The 17,488-nt window shown below is 39.5% G+C and overlaps 1 protein-coding gene across 8 annotated transcripts in view; it reads right to left on the reverse strand.

Moving 5' to 3' along the window:
* The window catches only part of CTBP2 (C-terminal binding protein 2), a 210,913-nt gene that overhangs the window by 57,610 nt on the left and 135,815 nt on the right, over positions 1 to 17,488 (reverse strand). For 3 of the 8 annotated variants that reach the window (XR_013986352.1, XR_013986353.1, XM_081005201.1), the window contains exon 1: positions 9,215 to 10,943. The exons of the other annotated variants lie outside the window; for them this stretch is intronic. Coding sequence is in view for 1 of the 3 variants with exons in the window: in XM_081005201.1 (XP_080861327.1) it covers positions 9,215 to 10,928 (1,714 nt within the window). In the remaining 2 variants the exon portion in view is untranslated. Of the gene's footprint in view, positions 1 to 9,214; positions 10,944 to 17,488 lie in introns of those variants that run through there. 8 annotated transcript variants of the gene reach the window in all.

The following is a 17,488-nucleotide window of genomic DNA, read 5'->3' on the forward strand; positions in this document are numbered from 1 at the left end:
GTTGTTTCCTCAGTGTGCTAGCTTGCTACCTCTACCATATCCTCAAGTTTAGTTGTGCTGAATGCTATTCAATTTGCTCACTTATTTACTGAGAATCCAGAGAAGACATGGCAGCTCTGAAGGAACCACTTCAAAAAAGTTAAAACTATACAAATCAGTTGATAAGGAGGAAAGGGGACCAAACTCATCTAAACTCCTGTGCAACTGTTCACTAGTAGACTATTTCCTCCCTTGAATGGACTCCTCATACACAGCCTAGCCATTTGATGCATGGTGAGGAACTTCAAGGATAAGAAGGAGGCAATGCACATGAAGTACTTTGAACACTTGCGAAGTATCTTCACAGTTAGCACTGAACAAGGCTAGAGCCAGCATAGATCATTGGGGTGGGGACAGGACACTAATTTTGCTATTGACTGGAAGTCTCCCAAACTGTGTGTTTGGCTCTTTCCACCAATGCAAATGAGCTGTGAAGTTTTGTAACATATAATCTCTTCTGGTTTGCTGACAAATATTTTAGACTTTTACGTTTAGATTGCAGCAATCCTGTATTGCATACCTGTCAGCCAGTGGACAGCGTTCCGAATGCAACTATTCAGAAATGTCAAACAAAATTTAGTAGGCAGCTTCATTTGTCAACATTAGAAAGGAAAAAGGAACACATGAGCCAAGAGCCCCCAAACCACACAACCAGTGTGCGAGGGGTTGTTTATTTGGAGGTGGGGGTGGGAGAAGCAGATTTCCCCCAGGCATGTCCAAGCCATGAAGTACACACAAAGCAGCCCTCTGTATCTCAGCTATTGTGAAATAGCAATATGCTCAATATGGGCAAGCTAGTGCAAAATGGTGCTGCATAGCTCTTAATAGTGACTAGGAACATCCTAGCTTTTGCAACAGCACTGGCAGCCGATTTGTTTTCACACAGAATGCAAGGTGCAGATGCTTAACTTGAAGACCCTCCACAGCCTAGGACTCACAACATAAAATCACTTCTCCCCATATGTGGCTGGCAGCAATTATTGTCAGAAGGCTGGGCCCTGCTCCAAATACCCTCACAATGGGAAGCAAGAACATCCGCTTTAAGGAACAAGGCCTTTATCCCGAGTACCTTCCTAGGGGAAGTGCAGAGCTGTTGTTTTGTTTTGTTTTGTTTTGTTTTAAGAGGGTGCAAAAAAAAAAAAAAAAGGATTCTTGGTTCACAAGGCATTTGGCTGTTTGTTTATTATAGGGTGGGTGCTGTTTTCTTTCAGTTGACTTTACTAGCTTAAGATTGCATTTAATATTTTTGTTACTGTGATCTCCCTTGAGCCCAGAAATGGAAGGATAAATATATTCAAAATAAATGAATAGATTTTTAAATTGTTGCTAAATCTCAGGAAATTTGAAAGTAAACACAATGTACCTTTCTCTAGGGAACCAAATAGCATGCACTTTGCTGGAGATGAGGCAGGATGGTTGATACATAAACCTGTAATTTTAGAACTATCCACATAACCACATGCAGAAAATTTGAACAGGGTGCTGACACAGTGAGCATTACCATCACCTTGGTAGCACTTTCTCCTGCTATCCAACCAGATCGTGTTCAAACCATAGTTCAAACCAACTCTCTTTGGGTCTGTGTGCCCACATACATGATCACATGGAGAAATTCAGGAGTGTAAACTGACACTTGGGCACAGCAAATGTTTGCCGTTTTCTGTGAGGTACAAGTAACAGTTCATATAAAGTATACTGGTTAAATGTAACATTCTGTAATAGGAAAATGTTACGTATTTAGCGTACTTTTTCATGAAATAGTTCTAATTTTCATTTTGATAAATTGTTCCAACATTTTAAATACTGTACAAATATTTAGTGTTTGGAATTACTGTCATTAAAGCATTAGACTAGGATTATAACTGCCTTTAGGTACATTAAGAAAAATCACCCACCCGGGTACAGAAATGTTTTTAAATCTTCTTTAGAAGTTGTTGGTGAGGGAAACCTCACCAAAGAAGGAATTCCTGTATGAGGAACAGGCTGTTTTAGAGCAGGTGGCTCTCTCTATAAATGGAGAACGTGTAAGGACAAGGATGGTGAGGGATAGTTGACTGAGATGCAAGCATGTGAAGAACAGGTGCTAATATTTAGCTGGCATCCTGCTCAGAACAAAGCAGGATGGGAGTCAAGCTCACACCTTTGTGATTTAATCACAATTCAGTAGTATAATTCATCACCTTTCATCAACATCCTATTCACATCCTCATGTATCACCGCTAAAACTTCATAGCTGGGGAAGAACAGTTTCTAGTGACAAAAGACACATATTTAATGGTTTCAGATATCTTCCTAAATATTACATGGACACTGTAAAGATTGGTATTTATTAAAATTTGTGAAGCAATTTTACATATGGAAGATGAAATAAATAATTCAAGGACAATTCTGTTTGTCTCTAAAATTGCATGTGGTTTATGAAGATGAAATTGTGCATATTCTTTGTTCACTGTGAGAGTAGCATTTCGACACCTCAAGTGAGGAAAAGTCATTTGCATTCAATTTTTATTATTATTTAGAAACCCGTATTGTCATTATTCATTTTTCTGTTGTAGGATACAGCAAGCATGAGCACTACCCAAGTTAACACTAGGTTGCTAGTGGTTATCGTCTGTCAAGCCGATGTGCACATTAAGTAACATTCACCAGCTCTGTGTAGACATAATGCCACTGATCCCTTAACCATGGTTAAGAGGCTTAGGGCTGCCTCATTCTTCCTTCAAACCTACCTTCCCTTTGCACAACCAACTGTGGTGTCAAATATTACATCAGCACTGAGACTAATAATGGTTACCATTAACCACAGTTAACTTTCCATTAGCGATTGAAACCAAGATTTGAAGTTGGTTTCCAAACATTAACATTGGTAAGTACAAGTGTAAACAAGCATAGTTGCAGCTTATAAGAAAAGGGGTGAGGAAACACGCAGAAAATAGGAAGAAGGCAGCCCACAAGCTACTCCCAGTTTCTTTTGACCATGGTAAAGATGCCAGCAGTATTACACCTATTTGCTTTAGCCCAAGGAGCATATAAAGACTCTTAGGAAGATGTCAGAAATCCTGAAATGTCCTGGTTCTTGGGTGTAAAAATGGCGCCCAATTTTTTGCCAATTTTGGGGGCTTCCTAAAAAAAGCCCCGCTCTCTAGCTCTCAGAAGGGCTTACATATGATCAATTAAAACAAGACAGTCCCTATCTGTAGGCTTGCAATCTAAAAATACATGAAAGACAAGGGAAAAGTGACAGGGAGGGAAGAAGAAAAATTTAGGCACAAATTTCTAAACAGTTGTTCCTCTAGTCACCAGCTGGCATAGTTCAGGGGCAGGAAGTGCCTGATGGAGCTGGACTTCCAGAAAAGCTAGTGAAATGAGCTCTGTTTCCTATCTCTCCCAGTGAGGCAGTCTGATGGAATGGCTGCCCCCAGATGACAAATGTAAATGTTGTAATTATATATTTATCAGGCTGGTGGTCCGGCAGAAGGAGAGCTATTTTTTTCTTTGTTGTTGTTTTTAAAGTATTGCCGATTTTATCTTATTTATTATATACACAGCTTAAAGAGTTTTCTGATTAAGGTAACTAACTAAAGTAAATTTAAAAAGTGCAAATTTGAATCTGAGCCAATCAGTTGTAAATATACTATGGACACAAATGTAACTCAGAAGTCTTAGGTAGGGAGGATCCACAAGTACGGGTTATGAGGCATCTATTATTTAATGTGACAAGGTTCGTCACTTTTTTTGCTGGTAGTATTACTCAAACCTGGCCTGGCCTGGCTTGCTTGCATCACTTAGGATTGGCTCCTACAATAATAATTATAAACTACACTTCGGTAATCAGGAACAAGCTGCAGTGAAGGTTGGACTTGAGGGCTCACTCCCCCAACTTCCTTCTTCATTTGTTATAGGGGAATGAAAGCTTCTATTTTCACTTTTGATTAAATCCCATTTCCTGTTATGTATACTCAGAGCACCGTGAATTATTCTAACTCCAATTGCTTAAAACAAAGTAGGATTAAACTGTGCTCCTGATCTCCCCATCCCATATCAATGAGTGACAGAAAAGACATCTGAAAACTGTAAATTTACTGTCAACAAGTGGGATTGCTAACTGCTGTAGCTTTGTCACAAGTCTCATAATTTAAAAGATTATTTTAAAGTCTAAATTCATGACTATTCTATTTATTTTGTGTGTGCTTTCCAAAGTGTTTTTCTAGCCAAAGCTTGAAACTATGGCAGACGTGAAAGGCATTTAAAGCAGTTGGCAATGCTGGGTGAGCAAGGTTAAGCTTTTACATTTTCAGAGAGAATTGCTTGGCAAAGGAATTAAGTTTACAGCCCATCTTTGTAGGTGATGTTGCAGAGTTCCAGAATTGGAGGTGAAGGGCTGGGAAGCGAGCCTCCCCCAGTCTGGCAATAACATAACTTTTATGATATGAGCCCAAATCCCTTTAATTTCAGCTAGACTTGTAAATAAGCTTGGCAAATCTGATCTGCCCCCCATCCCCTTCCAGTAGCAGCAACAGTGTTATGGAAGTGCAATGATGCCCAAAAAACCTGACTGCAAACAAAAAGCTGCTGGTGAAAAATTGTAAGAATTGTAATTATACAGGACCCAGCAGCCCTGACAAACTAAAATGCTCTGAGAGCTAAGCAGTTTGTGTTGGTAAGGCTTTGAGGACCAATGAAAACCCAAGGAGTAGCCCTATTCCTCCCCTCCTTGTTTGTCCATTCACATCCCTCCATACCTACATGCCTGCTGCTGCTGCAGAATTAGGCAATGGGTATGGAGGCTCAGACAAGCAAGGGCTAGCAGGAACAGATTTGTAATGATTTAAGAAAAAAAATCCCCAACCCCTTTTTTCTTTTAAAATTAAAACAGAAAACAGAAATAAAAGCTTGGAAAGAATGAGCCCTTCCCAGATTGATGTTAGACCAGTTTCCCTACCTCTAGTTTTCACATCAACTCCTTGAGTTTCTTGTCTATGCCATATTATAAATCTTTTTATTCATTTATAGAACTATTTCCATACCGCTATTCATAAAATATATCAGAGCAGTTTGCAACAACAGTACACAAAACCACATAAAGAAGTTTAAACCAGAAATCAGCTATTGTGGAAAGATGAATTCCAAATCACCTGAACAGGCCTGATGGAATAGAAAAGTTTTCAGTGGGCATTTAAAAGTTGAAACCTGCTGATTCTCTATTGGCTGGGTATTCAACAGTATTGTGCCAATTACACCAAAGGCTCAGTTCCTTGCATTTGTCAAATGATCCATGCCAACTCAGGGAACGACCAGTGGTGCTCCTGCAGATTATCTCAGTGGCCAAGCTGGGAAATAAGGGTCCCTGAGGTGCCCTAGACCTAAGTCATTCAGGACTCTTTAAATTAATACAAGGACCTTGAAACTGGCTCAGTTGTAGATACATTGGCTTGCATAATTAAACAAAATATATAATAACAACTTACTGCTGAAGTCAGTGTCCTTGAGCCTGAATTGCTGTAACTGAAAAGGCAAAAACTGAAAGGCATGAAGCTATAAATTGAGTGAACTGATTTTTAAAAGACATCTCATTGAAGATATTCAATGGAAGCCAACCTTGCATAGGTGGACTTCAGCTCTTCCTCAACTCTCTGGAACAGATTTTGAGGCTGCTGGGGGGTGGGGAGAGGAAAAATCCATAAGCAGGCATCTGTTCTATATGTGCATGGACAGAATTAGTTACAATCCATTATATATCATCAATGCAATCTTATGTATGTTTACGCAGATGCAAGTCTCACTCTGGTTCAATTGGGATTGCTCTCTAGAAGGTGTGTTACAACTAAAGCTACCAATTAAATCTTTACATTTTAAAATCAAGTTCACTAGAAGCTTATGATATCTATATACTTCAACCAATCTTTATATGCCAACAGTGCAGCCGATTAGTGGAAATCCCTTTAATTTAAGGGGAAAATCTAATTAACAGTGCAAACCTTTACATGTTTACTTGAAAGTAACGGAGCAACCCAAGCCCCTGCAGGGCAGCTGTTGGGGGGCAGAGCCATTACCCCATATGCATCCCTGCCACTGGTAGTGAAAGGTTGGCTCGGAATCTGTTGGAGCCCACATCTGTCTAGCTTCTCCTCCTGCCTTGGAACGAACCCCCCCCCCCAAGGGTTTGGAGTCCCTTTGAATTCAAGGGGGTTTACACATCAATAAGTGCATGTAAGATTAGAGCCTAACAATGTCATCTTATATATATATCTACTCAGAAGTAAGTCCCATACAGGACTGCAGCCTAAGCTAACATTTACACTGTGATTCAGATACCTTAAAAAAAGTTAAGGTTCCCTTGGCATTCATCTCATAGCAGTAAATATAAGATATATATAAGCATTCTACCACTGGCCAATTCTGCACCCCAACTATGACCTTGCAACTGTGTTTTTAAATGTCATATGCATGTTCAAGTACCTTTCCTGAGCATTATTTGAAAATGTTTTAAAATAAAGATTTATATTTCTTCATTATTAAGATACCCTGGATCTACATTTCACCCATGTTTCCGTAATCAATGGATCTTACCTTAACTCCTAGATTAAATTTGCATTTTAAGAAGAGGGGCAAATACCTTCCTTCATTGTTTTGGGCAGAAAAAGAAACAGAACAAAACAAGAATGGAAGGGGGGGGGGGAATTAGCAGAAGGTCCTACTTCAGCTAAACCTTTGCAGTGACTTCAATAGAAAGATAATCTTTCTGTGATTATGACCAAACCCTCTCGTTGCTTAGCAACACATAATTAAGGAATATGTTTTCAGATCCGCTTTGCAAGCTGGCCATTATCAGATGAAATTACTGGAGCAACAAATGTCATCCTCATGCAAATGAATTGGTTGTAGAGAAAAAATGTTTGACTCAAGAAGGAGGCTGCTCACATCTCAACAATGCTGTTGGTATTGTCTTATAAACAGACTAACACATTAAAAAGGGAAAACAGCTATAGATTTCCCCACCACCACCCAAATACACATCCCTGAAGTCTTAATAAGAGTGATGAAGGACTAAGCAGTAAAGAGAGAGATATTCTGAAGTGTATGACATATTATCTATATTCAGAGGCATTTGTTTTCAGGGCACATAATGTGTGTTCAAACCATTTTCACCATGTTTAGAAAGAACGCCTGCCTTAATCTTAAAAGTGCATGAGCTCTACTGAAAAATGTTGCGCTCACAAGCTACCAGAAGCAACCAGAAGCTTTTACCTACAGTATGACTTGCACAGGGTCGCTATTTGCTTTTTGTATTATGTCTGAAGTTTCTGAAGGAACACTAGATTATCAATTAAAGATGCACTGGATAACAGCTATGACAAAATGTTGGCCTCTCCAAAAAACATTTTATTACTCCCAAATTGAAAAATTCTGAATCTGTTTACAAGAAATCATTCAGAAATTGTTCTACCTGAACAGTCTTTAGAAGCTTTCATTTACAACCAAGCCCAGTTCAAATGGCAGTCACAAGGGCTCTTCTTTCCAACATTGCTAAAAACATCATTTTAAGCAAATGAAGCATTTTCACAACCCTAGCTTCAAATTCTTTCAAAAGCATTTATTTATTTTTAAAAGCAGTATACTCTGTTTCTAATATATCTGTACATATGGCATTCTCATATATTCAAGGTATTTCTACATATGTATTTATTTCACACATCATGAAATCTAAACTAAGAGCAATCTGTGCTTTAAAAAGCGTAAGAGCAAAAGTGGAACATTGTAACTTTTATCAGTTCCACCTTTAAAATGACTGTCATTGTTCAGACATTGTTTTCACGCTCATAGATAGTACACTTTGGGGCACAAGCCAAATGTAAGTACTTTTAAATCTATTTTATCATAGCAGAATTGAGTTAAAGTATATGCTTAATTCTCCTATTGAAATCATTTGGATTTAAAATATGCTTCACCATGGTTGGATTGTGTCCTTTGTTAAGTCACTCACTTTCAATAAACATGCAGATCAATCCTAAAAACATTTACTTAGAAGAAAATTCCCCTTAATTTAAAGGGATTTAATCCCAGTAGCTGCACACAGCATTGGGCACAAGTCAAATTATACAATTTACTAATCTGAGGCAATTTCTACAATTTCATTGATGGCAAATGTTTTCACTGGGATTTAACTGAATGTAACCCATGCTAAGGATCTGCCAGTTATTTTCTTTCATTACAAATTTAATTCCATGGATTATATATATATATGTGTGTGTGCTTAGCTTCATCAATGTTAGAAACTTATCAGTTTATGTATTCTGTATACAGCTTGTAAAACCTGTATACAGCAAGAAAGGAATTTTAGGAGAAGCATTCCCACCTTTTAATTAATTAGTTTCTATATTTCTATATTCTTCATCCAAGGATGACAGTTTGCAGTATAAAAAAACCAAAAATAATAACATGGTAACAAATGAAACCAATAACCCCCACCACAAAGTATTTATTTACCTAGTGGTTAATGATTGACTTTAGCATTAAATGCAGACTTATTTTGTTAACTGCTTCTATAGCCATAAGTAATTCCAATAAGATATCAACAGCATAGTGTTTTATTTGAAAAATCTTATTGAAAAAAGAAAGGAAAAAAAGAAAAATCAATCCAAAAGGAATAATGATTACTGTCCAAGCTGGGGAGTTCCAGGATCACATCATTAGTTACTTGATAAGTTACTTGATAAATTTCATCAAGGAAACACTAACTGTTTCCTCTGAAAAGCACACTTGTGCTGATAACAACTGGGGGAAATCAGTCTAAAAATGAAACCTTTCAGCCTAATTGCCCTAGAAAGTGTTTAGTATCTAATCTTATGTCCCTTGCAAATAACAGAAGCTGCAAGAGTCACTGTGAAATGATGGTTTGGCACAGTTGCCATTTTTATCTGCTGTGAACTAAGAAAAAAATTAAAAAAGCTAAATTAAGTCACACTGTGCATCCTCATGCTGGAATTATTTATTATATACCAGGTAGATTAATGACTCTTCGGGTTGGTGCAGGTAAGAATATATATATATATATATATATCAATCAATTTATTTCTAAGGCTATTGGTATGCTGATCCCCCCTCCCAGTAATTAAACATGAATACAACAATTCTAAAAAAAACCATATAAAGTAATATACTTTAAAGTAATTACTTGGTTCAGGCGATGCCATGGTGGAGACAATGACTGGTGGCCCTGTGCGCCTTGTGGTTTTCTGATATGGAGAGTGTTGCATTGGAAAACTTGGTCCTGCTGGCACCAGGTTGGGCTCCATTTGGGTTCCTTGTTTTCGAATGAGTTGGGGGCTGTTGTGAGGACTGTGCATTGGGGACAATGGAGGATTCCTTTCCCGCTTCATCAGCTCCATGGGTACTGTGTATGTGGTCGAATATGCTGTTTTGGGACTTGGGTGTGGATTTGTTTGCAGTGCATTCATAGCTATTCCAGCTGGAGCAGTATAGCCAGTTGCTTGTCGGGTGTGCATATTGCACGGGCCAGAAGCACTGTATCCAGAGTTGAGAAGAAAAGGAGCACCTTGATGGGGCAAGCCAGATGCAGGGTAAGTTGCAGTTTCTAGAAGGTGTTGTGTCGGAGCGCTAGATGGACGGCGAGTTATTTCTGCTACTCTTGGCGACACAGGCTGCATAGAAGCAGCTGCAGGTGGGTGCATCACTGCACCATCTGCCATTGGGCTGGTGGCTGGGTGCATCGCATACTCATTCTGGAGCAATTCGCTTCGGTGACTAAAGCTGTTAGACCTGTGTCTGGGACGGATGATGGTGCTTTTCCTTTCCTGCCTCTGCATCTGCATCTCTGCTTTGTAAATATGGGCAATTCTAGAAAGCACTCTCGCTTGCCCTAGATTCGGAGCAACTGATTTTATGTCATTCTCCTCCATCATCGCCAGCATGCTTGGAGAATCAAATCCCTGCTGCAGCAAGGCATTGAGCGTGCTTTCGGATACTCCTTCAGAACGCAGAAGTGCCAAGAACTCTGGATCCACATTCCTTTTAATGTCTTGTCCTGGGAAAGGTGGAGGCACCTGAGTTTGTGAAGGAGTTGTGGCTGTTTCGCAGCTGTCATAAGCTTTTGCACCGACCGTCTCCCGGACTGGTCCATAACCACGGTTTATGCTTCCATCAGGAGCTGCCGTTGAGTTTGGATCAACTACCAAACATGTTGGGGTAACTTGCCTACTGCCTGCAGCATCTATAGATCTGTCCACTGTGTCATTATAAGCTGGCCGGTTCAGAAATGCTGGAGGTTCTGCCCCATACCTGGGCATTGGAGGTTCAACACCATACCTTGCATGAGAAGGATCTCTGTTTCGAATCCTCTGCGCCTCAGGGACCATCTTAGTCATTGGATCTCTATACATGCGGCTGGCTTCATGCGGGGCAGGTGACCGGACTTGCATCTGATCCCAAGCCAATCTGCCATAATTCGGTAATGGTCTGTTAATCATGTGGTCTCTATAGTAGCGTGGATCTTTAGGTGATCTGGCAGCTAGCGAAGGGTCACTGTAGTAATCCTGAGGTGGCAAGGAGCTTCGTGCAGACATCGTAGGCTGTCTGTCGTAGTAAGCAAACTCAGGGACGGAACCTTTCCGCAAAGGACCTTGGTGAAAAACTGGCTCCTGGTATGGATATGGCTCCTGCTTCAGCTCCGCACCTCCCGGCAAGATGATATCGTGTGGTCTTTGGGTTGGCTGCTCATACCAAACTCCCTCACCACCGTAGGTTAAAGAATTCCTTCTCCCCGGAGGTCTCTGGTAGTCGAACGAACTTTCATTCTCCCAATTGCCTTCATACCATCCTGCAGCATCCCAGCTCTGAGAGCGGCCAATGTGTTTGCTTGGAATTGGCATTGGTACACAGCAATGTTCAGCTTAAATAATGGCAAGCAAGCTCACTTGTTAAAGCTTCAGTTACACGCATAAAAAAAGCAAAAACAAACAAACAAAATGCACTGTATTTGAATCCTTCTGCGGCTTCAAGAAACAGCCCAACAGGTGGTTTACGATTTCAAAGCGTTGCCTGAATTATTAATTCTTCGAAACATAAGTAGACAAAACACAGAAAGACCCAACAGTAACCCAGCCTGGCTCCAAAAACTGCAGAATGGAAAGGTCTTTCCTGTAGAATTCAGAAACAGAAAAGGGATGCTGCACTTAATCCAGATGGTTTATCCCTTCCTGCTTGGGATGGCTTGCTCACATGGACAACTAGTCAAACAGTGTGTGGGGATTAAGGGCTAAATAAAGCCCCTAAAGCTTTTGTTCCATGTGACACCATTTGAGCCTGATGCAACCTACTGCACCGGCTGACCCAGACACCTCTGTATATATTCTTCCTCTGATCATAGCTACTACATGCTATTTATATTTATTTGTTTTCTATGCATAACACAGGATTCCTTTAAGATTTTACCTTCCCTCTCCCATGGCAGGAAAATAAAGGGGGTGGGGAGAATGGCAAGAGAGCTTCAATGTCAATTCAATCTTAATCCATTCTGATGAAATGCTAATCCACTATACAGAGCTAAAGACAAATTAAATAGGAGCAGGCATGCTGGCCCCAAACAAGGCTGAAGCAAGATATACAAATATATAAGATCATGAGTTGAAACAATCTAGGTATTGGGGCAACACGTGATGAACACTGCACATTTTTTGAAAAATTACTGGGGGATCAGGGGAAGGGACAGGAAGATGAGAGGCCAGTTTGAAATTAGCTCCACTAATTATTCTCCAAAACGATTCTTCATATTATTACCATAATTCTCAAATCCTTTCATCATCCCAGGAAAGAAAATTGCTAAGGTGTAATCTGGAATTTATAATTTTAAGACCTGAGAAGAGGTCACAGAAAAGGGAGGATGAAAGGCTCTCAAGTCTTAGTATTACAAAGCTGAAAGAAGAGAATGGACATTACATATTGTTCACTGGTACACTATTTAAACGCACACAACACACATACTTTATGCACAGCAGACACAATTATTATATTTTTATCACTTCAATATTAATGTGGACACTAAGAGGTGGAAGGAATAAGACAGATGTACAGTATTTGGTCTTTGCAAACCTACTGAACATTTTTACACTTCGTTAATATTTAAGAAAATTACAACAAACACTTTATAAACACCAAAATAGTCAACAGAATGCAATTAGCCATGGCTATCTTGAATCCTGGTTGCTAGAACATTTTTAAAAAAGATTCATCAACACATTTGCTATGCTATGTTGTGTACATTAAAACTATGGAACATACTGAATGATAATATTGTTTCCTTTCTCCATAAAAAGTACAGATATGCATGCAAGTGTTAGGCTGAGATCTTGAAGGAAAAAAAATAGCACAACAGTCACCTTCTTTTGGTGGTTGTTAGGTCATCTTGTGCATTTCTAGGGCTAATCCACAATAAAATGTTTGAAGCTCAAGCCGTCACATGATGGCGTATTGTGCTATTATGATAGCTAAGTCACTAATGCAGTCTAATGCATCTATCATACAAATACCTCTGGGCTATATTTCTGACCCAAATACAGACAGGATGTCGTAGTAATCCCACCCCCCACCCCCCTGCAGTAAATAGTACAAATCCTCTTCATCACACACTTAAGAATTTCACATACAAATGCAACACATTTAAAAACTGCCCTCTACTAGATTATTCTTGCATTAGTATTATTAGAATATTTATGACATGCAACTGCTTGAAAGTCAAATATATTGGAAGATGTTTTCTTGCCTTAATAATAATTAGAGAATACATGACAGGCAGCTGTCAGAAAGTCTAGTTGTTTGAATGAGGTTTATGAGTTTTAGCCTAGGAATGTGGGCACAGTAACTAGCCTGTCACCTATCTAGTCAGTGAAGGAAAATACCTAAGAAAATGAAACATTTTCCCCCAAGTCATTTTTAGAAGCAGTTTTCTGTTTTTACTTTTAATGGAATGAAGACTGATTTCCTTAAATTTGTTTTACTTCTGTAGCATCCTTTGTCTTTACCTATCAAACTCTGTTAATGCTACTAGATTTTGCGTCGTTAATGTTGATATGAGGTTGCTTTTTAATACCTTTTGAGTCTTTTGAAAGAGTAGCAGAATCAATGTTCTACTGGCTAAAGCTGCCATCATAAACCTAGTTATTTGGGAGCAAGCCTCATTACATTCAACCCAATACTATTCAAAATACAAATTGTGCAACCTATATATGAATTAAGCAGTGTAGCTACCCAATAATAAATGTGTTCGGCCTCCAAAAAGGAGGATATAGTCTTCAACAGATTTCATGTCTCTCAGATATCCATGAAAAATTATTCTGAGCTATCTTTGAAAATCATTTTCTCCAGAATCTAAAACGGCCTACCCCAAAATTACTAGATATTCAGTTAAAAACTCATTTTGAGTGTTAAAAGAATTTGGAAACAATCCTGCGATAAAAGCATGGATTTATCTAACACACAGTACAGATCAGGCATGAGAAGTTTGGTTTATTAATAATTGTCAGAATATTGATCCTTGACCTGTCTGTATAAATCAGAATAATTTTTCATTATATGCTTTTACTGAAAAGCTTAATAGCTTTAGTCTAAAGGTTTCTCTTGGGTAGTGCTACTCAGTTACTAGAATGACATTTGCACATGTTTGTGGTGAAACGCACTGGGATGCTGTTTTCAAGTTTTAAAAAACCAAAATAATAAGTTTCTTATATAGCATTCCTAACCAGCCACTGAAGGCCAGCTGGGGTGTGTTTAAGCATGGGGAAGAAGTGTTTCTTTAGGGGGGCAGCATGATTAGAATCACAGAATTATAGTGCTGGAAGGAACCCCAAGGGTCATCTGGTCCAACTCTCTGCAACGCAGGAATCTTTTTGCCCAACGTGGGACTCAAACCCACAATCCTGAGATTAGGAGTTTCATGTTCTAGTGGCTGAGCTATCCCAGGGATTTTTAAAAGACCATACAGTGCCCAAGGGTTACATTATTTATCTGTACAATGTTGTCGTATGTTCAAAGAACTGAAAAAGAAAATATGCCTATAACAGAAAATTTAGGTTTCAATACGGTCTAATGAATAAAAGGTAGTTTTCTCCTTCATTCATTGTGGGGGAGAAAACCTATAATACCTCTATATGTCACCATATTGGGACCCAGATGCCATCAATTTCCTTCCAGTTTTATAGGTGGGCTCTTGCACACCACTGCAAAAAAAGCTGTCCTCTCTTCCCTTGCTGCCAAAGTAAGATGACCCTGGCACTTCCATCCAGAAATCTGACACCGCAGCCTCTAAAAGCATTTATTTGTTTGTTTGTTTGTTTGTTTGTTTGTTTGTTTGTTTGTTTGTTAGATTTCTTTCCCGCCCTTTCCCCCCAACACAATTTAAAACATTAAATTTAAAACACAATTTAAAAATTAGCAACTGTGAGGGTATGTGATGGCTTTTAAATGTAGTTCACAGTTGCTCGTTTTAAGATTGCAAATGCCGGTATCTTTTAGCCGTCAAATGCCTGGGTAAAGAGAAATGTTATTAACATATTCCTCCTGAAAGTCAGTATTGAGGGAGACAGACCACACACTTCCCAGGCAGGGCCTCCCACAAATGGAGAACTGTCACCAAGAAGGACCTGTCATGGGTCAACAACAACTGGGCAGCAGTCAGAGGCGGTGGAACCAACAGGACCATTAGCCCAGTTTTCCAAGAGTTTGTGTGGTATGGGGAGCAGTGCCAGCATGAGAGTTCTTCTTGGGAATATCTCCTTATCTTGGGGGTACTGGAAAACATGTCCCCAGGGTAACAAGAGCACATGCTTCTAAAAGAACAAACCTTAAAGGTAAATTAGTCCATATATGATTTTAAATCCAAAGAATCTTCCTCCTTTCACATTTTTGTAGTCTCCACTTCACATCTGTCATAGAGCATGCCTCTGTGTATAGACAACAGTGGGTTTGTTTTTTGAAAAACCTGACAGCACAACTGTAAATATCCCTTTCCCTGTGACAAAATAACATTTGTTGTGCCCTACCACAGTCCTGGTTTAACAGGTTTTGTCATTTTCCATGGCACTTTTAATCTTAGCCAAAACATGTTTCCAAGAAGGATAACTAACACTGCTGCAATACACAGGTATACACAGTGGTTATGATTTTCGCACGCTGCTATTGGGTAGTGTCTGTAGTGGGTTACAAACACACACAAATTCCTGGAGAACTTTTGGAACAGTTGTTAAACCTTTAAAAAAAATGAATTCAAGAATGAGTGCTTATTCCACTCTTTTCCGTATGTATTGTCCTAGAACCTTAAAGGCAGCCAGGGGGAGGGCGATGCAAGTCCACAGCCATTTCAAGAACATTTTCTTTTTTAACAAAACCAACTAAATTTTTTTTAACAGTGTGAACTCCCTTGTGTCAAAAAGAAAACAAGATACTTCCTCTTGTACCAGGGCCACCTCCTCCCTCATTACATCTGTATGTTATTGAACTACTGAAGGAAGATCAGGGCCAATGCTGTAGCAGGAAAGGTGCTTCTGCTCCACAAAGCTAGTCAAATGCACACAGCTTCAGAATACAAACTTTCTTTTTTGTTTAACAGATGAGCTAGAGGCTTCTAGTGATTGCAGAGATTTATTCTTGAATACAAAATGGCTTGGGAGCTACAACATGACTACAAAGAAAAACCCAACTCTGCCCTGTGTTTCACATTTAATTAATTCTGAATCCTACGAGAGATATCTGATTTCCACTTTGGGGGTTAGACACCCACAGAATCAGAGCATCTTGGAGAGGGGCTGTGGCTCAATGGTATGAGTGCATGCAAAAGGATCCAACCTCAACCCACAGCTTCTCTAGACAGGGCTCGGAAAAGACTCCAGTCTGAAAGCCTTAAGATCTGCTGCCAGTCAGCTTTGACAGTGCTGAAGTAGACCGACCAATGCCTGACTTGGCATAATGCATGCATGTTAACAAGTACTCTTTCTAGAGAACATTGCAGCTTCCTATGTAGCTATTTAAATGTTTCCCAGGATCTGTCTATACTTTTCAGCATGTAACATGAAAACCAAGTCTATTTTTTTAAAAAAAGCAAGACACAATAAACATTTTGGAATTGTGTGTTGAGAAAAACAAACGCAAGCAAAATTATATTCTCTCTTTATTACAAAAGCCTTTGTTACAAAAGAGGCAAAGCTGGGCAAGTTGTCAGGGCTTCATTCACCTGTTTTACGCTTCACTAAATGTAATGTACAAGATGTTTATCTACACAGCTTGTGTCACGTCTATCTCTTACTCTAAATTTCCTCATATAGATTTCCCTGCACTCAAACTTCAGATGCTGTAAGAAAAGGGAGCAACAGGTGCATAGTTTGGAGAATTACATAGAAATGACTGCACATCTGCCTCCTTTGAAGCCTATGTAGCATCTCCTTTGCGGGTTAAGGGAAGTTCACTTAAACCTGTGGGGAGCATTTGTTCTAACTACATATATACTGTTACTAACTAGTCTGGCCATCTGTAAGAGTGGGCTAAAATCCTGCCAGGCAAGGGTGGCTAACTTATCCAGCCACCCACCCTGAAGCTGTTGGACAACAATTTCCATCATCATTGACAGTGATGATCGGTGGAAGTTGGAACCCATAAATGTCTGGTGGGCCAAAGGTTAGCCACTTACAAAGATTAATCCATCCTGGATTTTAAATGAATTCAAAGAGGTATAAACACTACCAGTGCAAACTACCATTTATTTGCTAACAGGGATTGCAGGCAGTCTGCTGCCTTGTACAGTTCTGCTTCCCAGCCAAGCCAGGGTCTTTTCTCTTCAGAAGCCAAGAGAGAGAGAGAACAATGATTACAGGGGATCAGAGGACGGTCTTATGCTTTTGGTGCAGGCACAAAGAGTAGCAGTGGCTGATGCCCCAAATCACCACTAGCACCAGAGTGCAAAGACAGGAAGTGAACTCTCCCCCCCCCCTTTCCCATGATACAGTGCCATTGACCACTACACCTGTATGCATTGCTATTCTGGGCCATGTGGAAGAAGAAGTGGTCTAAGACTTCTGCTAAAAAGTTCTCACGGAGTACATGCAGTGTGCATGGTCTGTAGCTGTACTAACATACGTAATTCATAGGACTGCCAGCATGCTGCAACATTTCGCATCCTGACATTTTGAACGCTACACTTCTCAAAACAGAGTGATTAAAACTGGGCTAGGGAATAATAAAGATACAGAAGTAATACCAGCATGACTCAAAACCTGTACCTGCAGCTTAATACAAATTGTTATTCTTATGACTCCTGTATGATGCTGACCAATAGGACTCATTCACAGCAATTTAGCATATCATCATAATCTTTACCTTCTATACACAAATACTTTGGGGCAAACTCATTTTAATCTCTAATGTTTGTTTCTGGAATTTGACATGC

Source organism: Podarcis pityusensis, assembly GCF_964106645.2.
Source record: "Podarcis pityusensis genome assembly, chromosome: 5".
NCBI classification, from domain to species: domain Eukaryota; kingdom Metazoa; phylum Chordata; class Lepidosauria; order Squamata; family Lacertidae; genus Podarcis; species Podarcis pityusensis.